At 34.1% G+C, this 7070-nt stretch overlaps 1 protein-coding gene and 1 pseudogene across 1 annotated transcript; one reads left to right on the plus strand and one right to left on the minus strand.

Annotated features, from left to right (window-relative positions):
- LOC146908601 (SPX domain-containing membrane protein At4g22990-like) lies at window positions 1–2872 on the plus strand. Its single transcript, XM_085729282.1, has 6 exons — window positions 1–65; window positions 446–732; window positions 1303–1490; window positions 1606–1796; window positions 2155–2288; window positions 2469–2872. Exons 1-6 carry the CDS (start codon window positions 1–3, stop codon window positions 2705–2707), a joined length of 1104 nt encoding a protein of 367 aa, XP_085585408.1. The 3' UTR covers window positions 2708–2872.
- A 2180-nt stretch (window positions 2873–5052) lies between these two features.
- LOC146908602 (putative disease resistance RPP13-like protein 1) lies at window positions 5053–6763 on the minus strand (annotated as a pseudogene).
- Between the last annotated feature and the right edge of the window lie 307 nt (window positions 6764–7070).

The following is a 7070-nucleotide window of genomic DNA, read 5'->3' on the forward strand; positions in this document are numbered from 1 at the left end:
ATGTATGCCTTGGCCTATGATCTCAACTCAGTAGCAGTTCTTCTTATGGGACGCCTATTCTGCGGGTAAGTAAAGTTACACTTTTTTGTTTTTTGTAAGGGAAAAGTAAATCTACACTTATTACTCTCTTAAGTTTCATACTTTCCATAAAATTTTCACGACATGATTACAATGTTTTTGTTCTTATCTTATTAGGAAAACATAGTTACTTCAGATTCTGGTATATTATAGGTTTAATTATGTCTTCAATCCCTGCAGAAGATTTGAGTATACTAGATATGAATCTTGAGCATTCCTTAACAGAAATTTTGTTTAGACTGTCATGAAATTTTAAAAAATTAAATTTATCGATACATATACTGTGCCGTCAATCTTTGGGAAGGGAATTGCCAATTTTTGCTAACTTGAAGTCATTGACGTAGTATATGAATCAATAATATTTCAGGCTAGGCTCTGCAAGGGCTGTGAATAGGCGTTATATCAGCGACTGTGTACCGTTGAAACTTCGGATGCAAGCATCGGCCGGTTTTGTTAGTGCAAGTGCTCTTGGAATGGCTTGTGGTCCAGCTATTGCCTGTTTGTTACAGACCGATTTTAGGATTTCTAAGTTGACAATGAACCAAGATACACTACCTGGATGGGTAATGGCTATTGCATGGCTTGTTTATCTACTGTGGTTGTGCCTTTGTTTCAAGGAACCTGGAAATCTTTTGGCTTATGAAGCAGAAACAGGTATGTCAGCAAGGTTCCATGTATTCATTTTGTTATATGATGTCATTTTGGTGGGTTTAGTTCAGTTCGTGAACTATCCATCATAGTTCAACGTTTTTCCATGCAGTTCAGTTTGGTTTTTAATTCTTTTTAAATAGTCTTAATAATCGATTTAATTTGGTTTTGGTTTGAAAAAGCACAATTCATTTGTTTTTTTTGAAGGTAGTTCTGGTTCAGAACTACAGCGCGCCAAACATTTATACTAGTTCGGTTTGGGAAGAACCACTAACAGTTCAGTTTCAGTTCGGTTTTCCTTTTTTGAAGAAGTCTGTTTGGTTTTTCTTCCTAAACCGAACCATGAACAGTCCTAATTACAAGCGTGTATGCCATTCAATAAGCTTAAATAAGCAAATCCAATCAGGTGTATATATATCAGGTTAACTTCATGGTTTAGAGTCAAATAACTTTGTCCTATGAAGCCGGATCAAAGTTTTAGTATTGAAAGAAAGTGGTTCCCCCCATCCTATGCTCCATAGTTTATCTCTTAGATTCATGCTGATAAATTCAGTTTCAATATTTCTAAATGATTAGGACGACAAGTACATATTGCAGTAGAGAACATGCATACGCAACCATTGCTAATGAATTCAGAAGCAAAGGATCAAGATGAAGATGGAGAAGAAAGGGATGACGACGAAGAAGTTTATGATAAAATTGAAACTCATAAACCTGTTACTTCAATTGTGCAGGCATATAAGTTGCTTACACCATCAGTAAAGGTAAGGAACGCCTTATGAACCTTTTTCAATATGAACAATATGAATTTGTCGTCTCAATTATAATATGAAGTATACTTCAATCTTTTTATGCACTAACGATGAATGTTTTTATTAGGTTCAACTATTTGTGTACTTTATGCTCAAATATGCAATGGAGATAGTGCTTGCTGAATCAAGCCTTATAACAGAATACTATTTTATTTGGTCAACCACCAAAGTAGCCATTTTCCTTGCATGCCTTGGTCTTACTGTCCTTCCTGTGAATATTGTTATTGGAAGCTACATCAGCAACATCTTTGAAGAAAGGTAGTCCTTCAAGTGTTATCTTAGCCAAAAATTTAAATTAAATTTTAATGCTCATTGTTTCTGATTAGCAGCTAGAAAGTGTATTAAGAATGAACCATATTTTATTCAACAATATGTAGTAATTTTAAAATATTAAGGAATTGCTTCAATTATATTGGACCAACTTAGTTTCTAACATCACAAAAAATCTACCTCTGGCTTTAAATTCACTGTGATTAAAATTTTGAACAGTTCTTTTGTTTTTCATCTTCAAAAATCTCAAGGCTTCGATTTGAAATAAGAAACCTAGCAAGTTGCTCATGGGTTTATGCACAAATTAAAATGGAGTTTGTACTTGATGGTTGGCTTGTACTTGCAGGCAAGTTCTACTGACATCAGAAATCATGGTTTGCATTGGACTACTTCTAAGCTTCCATATATTAATCCCTTATTCAGTAATTCAATATGTTGGATCTGCCCTTATCACATTTGTGTCCGCTGAAGTTCTCGAAGGTAATTTATTCTCATCATACCCTAGAATTGTTGTAATAAATAAAACATGAATGGATAGAAGGAATGATGACAAATGAAAACTGAACTGCTTCCAATAGAACAATACCTAAGTTTTGTCTATCTTTAAATTGTTTCTCATTTTCTTTACTTCATGTTTGTGTTTTTGCTTGATCAATCCAGGAGTTAACCTTTCACTTCTATCAAAAATGATGTCATCAAGGCTTTCTCGTGGAACCTATAACGGAGGATTACTGTCAACGGAAGCCGGAACTCTAGCTCGAGTAATTGCAGATGGTACAATAACAATTTCAGGGTATTTCAGTGAAAGTAAACTACTCAATACAACCTTACTCCCTGCACTCCTCATCTGCATCTCATCCATTGTTGCTACCTGCTGCACCTACAACTCTCTCTATTAGTATAGTAGTAGTTAGCTCTTCCATAAAAATCATAAGACGCTGTTCAGACTTCAAGTCCGCTGAACGATTTTTTTGAGGTATTATCTGAGGCGCTTAGGTGGATTGATGAGAGTGGGTGTTCATAAACTACCGTGAGCCTCGATTCTCAAGTAATGTGAAACTTTTTGGTGTACCAGAATAGAAGTGTATATATTTATTAATAGTGCAGACATTTAAAAATGTTTGCTAAGGTTTTGTGGTTTTTCTATTTACCTATTCTATAGGAGAATATGCAACTTTAAATGAATCTATTGTAGTTGACTTAACGTTTTTGTATGAAAACAATATAGTAGGCATCAATCGTCATGGATGCAATGCAATTTCTAGTTTCAAGTATTTATGTGTTGATTTTACTCTATAAAGGGAGCAACTTCTTGCTTAGAAAAAATAAAATAAAATTGTAAGCTTCTATTTCATTTCAGGTATAGTTTAGAAACCAATCTCCATTGTGAAAGATTCTTCTAGTTGAAGTCTGAATAATCTAAATATATAAGTTACATATTACAGGCTCCAATAGAGGCTATTGAACAAAAGGTGTCCAAATAATTACAAAAGGTGTCCTAATAATTACACACTACCATGGTGATATATACAAACAAGAAAAAATAAGAAGGAAATTTTCTATCTTAAAATAGTGTTGCCCCAAATCAATTTCATAAAACCTTCATACTTTACCTTCAAAGTTACCTGATACAAGTTTAATCCATGACAGTTTGCATATTATTGCTTGTGCCATAGCTTGAAATTCACGTCATAAATGACAAATATTAATATGTTAATTATTATGTTATTATTTTCTCTATTGCTAGGATTCTAAAACTGAACTTTTAACTCTTTAACTTCTTTAATATTTTAGTTCAACCAAGTGAGCTACCCATCTCCCCAACCTTCTATCAATCCCTGAACATAGCGTTCATATGCTTTCATGCATGGTATGTGCAATGTTACATAGGTTAGAAAGTTGAGTCCCTCTTGACCAAAAAAAAGAAAGAAAGTCGAGTCCCTCAAATATTCACTCGAGTCCCTCAAATAATAGCTTGTGAGGCAACTATTCCGGTTTGGGCGAACGGCCAACTCTTGATAGGTTTTGGATATCCCTTCTGCATGGCCCATAAGGACCATAATGGTCCTCACACAGAACCACACTGTAATAATGACCTCTAAATGCGATTTGGACCATTCCGTCCAGACACGATGTCATCTCCTCCTAATCCGCTCACAATTGTCCCTTAAGGACTACAATGTCCCTTGCTGACAACTGTTCAGGTAAAGGCTCAAGGGCCAAAACCCTAAACCTAAACCATAAATATTAACTCAAGGACATTGTCTCAAGTATGCATATTCTTACCAAAAAAATACCGTATCACCCACGACACTCACTAACTTGACCATCAGAGTGTGTGCAGATACACCACCTCCACTCGTCCAAATTTGCTTCAAGAATATCAGGTAGTTTTTCTTCAACCTGAACACGCGCAAATGTTGTTGCTTGATTTTTTATATTGAAAATGATTTTAATTTCATTTATTCAATCGTATCATTGTAGTCTCTATTGAAATGTTATGCATAATACATTTAACTATGTTGACAACTAATAATATAGTAAATCTGATGCTTATATATGAAACTCGAAACAAACCAGTGCATCGCACGGGTCGGGGTCTAGTTCTGTTAAAAACCAACTATTTTCCATTCCATTGCTATTCCTGCTGAACCCACAAACTCTTGTATTGCCTTAGCTGTCTTTTATGCCTGTGTCTTTCCAAGTTGCACATCCCTTTTCCACTCCAGTTCAGCCTCATCATCTACATTCCCCAATAAAGAAAGGAAATATTACTTTCAAATAAAGAATCTTCTATATTACCATACATATACTTACTTTTCCAGGACAATTTATGCACTTTTACAGTTGGAACTTGAAATCATTCTATGGTTAAAATGTTACTTAAAGGAAGAGTTAAAATTTTGAGTAAAACAATATTTTGGTCCTTCAAATTGTAATAGCCGGACAAGCGTAGTCTCTTAAATTTACGAAATGACAATTTAGTCTAGGAAGTTAAAGTCAATCAATTACGTTTTTTTTTTTTAAGTTCTTTTCTTTTCTTTTCTTTTCAAAAATACTAACAATTTAGCAAACGGAAGCATAAAACTCAAATATTTCACCATTTTTAAATCAATATTAGCTCACAGTAAATCAGTATGCTCAAGGATTACGACTAACAAAAATATATGCTAAGGAAACACTCACATATATTTTTGCTCATCTCAAATTTATCTTTTAAATTTTTTAGGATATTACAAACATGTTAACCTTGAAGAAGGTCAATGACTTCATATTCTTCATCTGCTATTGGTTCTCCAACGGAAACACTTTTGATGTGAGCAATTATGGGCCAGTACTCACCAGATTGAGGTTTACATTTTCTGCACAATTCAGGACAACCATCTATGCGAATCTTCAAGAGAGGTGAGTGGAAGATTTGATAGAATATTCTCAAGAAGAGGACATTGAAGAAAGTAAAGCCTCTTAAGATGAGACATAGTTGCTAGAAACTCAGGAAGTATCTTAAGATCAAGAAATTTTTCAATTATCAAGGTCTCTAAAGTGTCTGCAAAACCTTCCATCCATCTAGGCAATGCAAGTAGATCATAAAAACCCTCAAGGTGTATATATTTCAGCTTTAGTGTTAGGATTGAGCTTTCATTGTTCAACAACAAGTTTAAATATCTACAGCCACTAATATGAAGAGTATGTAATTTTGGGAAAATATTAAGAGGTAAGGACTCCAGGCTCCCACATGATACAACAAACAATGTTTCAAGGGATGGGAGTTGATCCTTGCTAAATAAAAACTTCAAATTGTGACAACAATCAAAACCCAAAGTTCTAAGATGGTTCATTCTTGCAAATTCATTATCTGACAAGACAGATTGTTTTGTGGATATAATCAGTTGTCGCAGGCTGATCAAATTCCCTAATCCTTCAGGCAGTGTTTCAAGTTCCGTGCATCCGCTAAATGACAAAAATTCCAAATTTTGGAGTTTGCAAATAGAAGAGGGAATATTTTTTATTTTGCGGTTATCAGAAAGATCGAGAGCACGCAGGTGCTCCAATTTAGCAATAGAATTTGGTAGGATATCAAATGAAGAATTACTTAAATCTAAATATCTTAAGTATTTGTATCTTGATATCCATATATCTAGCAGAGTTTCACTAGCAAGACCCAGTCCTTTGATGGGAAATAATAAAGTTCTTATGCTTCGTGACTTAGGGAACAGAACATGGCCTTGTGGATTATTTTCAACAACTGAAATATGTCTTACTTGCTTAGATATGTTTTGTGTATGCAAATCTAATGCCACAAATTCCTCTTTTCCAACATAAAGTGCAAGATCATGTATCAAATCATGTACTTTGAACTGACAAACATAGCCCAAGTCTTCAAACTCATGCAGAAATGACCGTGAGTGTAATTCATCCATATACTCTCTTGCAACATCCTCTAGCTTTTCACTTCCGTTCCGAGAGTGAGAGTGAACTAATCCAAGTGCTATCCAAAGAGTTTGAATTTCAAAACTATCAAAGCTATAGTCTTTGGGATAGAGGGAAAAGTAAGCAAAACACTGCCTCAAATAGGATGGCATTTGATCATAACTTAACTTCAGGGCAGGTAAAATATCATCTTTCTTCTGCTCTAGATTCCATAAGTCCCTTACAAATACCCACTTATTTAAATCAAGCTTTGAAAACAAGGAACTTCCTAATGTTTTGACAGCTAGTGGAACTCCTCGACATTTTTTCTCAATTTCTTTTCCGATCTCCACTAGATTTGGATATTTTGTTTCTTCACCTTCCTTAAATGCCCATTTGACAAACAGAGATAAACAATCCTTTGGAGAAAGACCTTTCAAAAGATACGGAGGAACATCACCCATCATCGAAGCAATTGAGTTACTACGTGTAGTCACCAAAATTTTGCTTCCAGCTATGCCAACTTTTATCAAATAAAAAATCATTCTTAACTGAACAAATTTGTCTTTAAATACGAACATACAAATTTTTAGATGTATTTTTTGTTTCTTTTTCAATTAATCCTCTTATTAATGTTATCAATATACCTTAAAATATTAAAAGTTAACTTTAAACATCTCTATAAATAAAGGATAATTTGGTAACAATAATATATATTTATGAAAAATTTATTAGTTCAAACACTTTTCTTAAAACACGCGATTTTTGTAAACTATTCCTATAAAAAAAAATGGTATGATAATAGGCATGAGGAGATCCTAGGAGCCTCTCCTTCTCTTTTTAACACTCTCC

Source organism: Medicago sativa, chromosome 7 (assembly GCF_051527215.1).
Source record: "Medicago sativa cultivar Bolivia chromosome 7, Bolivia_mono, whole genome shotgun sequence".
NCBI classification, from domain to species: domain Eukaryota; kingdom Viridiplantae; phylum Streptophyta; class Magnoliopsida; order Fabales; family Fabaceae; genus Medicago; species Medicago sativa.

What these genes read in the sequence shown, in the direction of transcription:
- LOC146908601 (XM_085729282.1), top strand. Translation starts at nt 1, where the DNA reads ATGTATGCCTTGGCCTATGATCTCAACTCAGTAGCAGTTCTTCTTATG. An exon ending in TGCTTACACCATCAGTAAAG is followed by an intron (nt 1,491 to 1,605) that starts GTAAGGAACGCC and finishes TGTTTTTATTAG; the next exon opens with GTTCAACTATTTGTGTACTT. An exon ending in GTCCGCTGAAGTTCTCGAAG is followed by an intron (nt 2,289 to 2,468) that starts GTAATTTATTCT and finishes TGATCAATCCAG; the next exon opens with GAGTTAACCTTTCACTTCTA.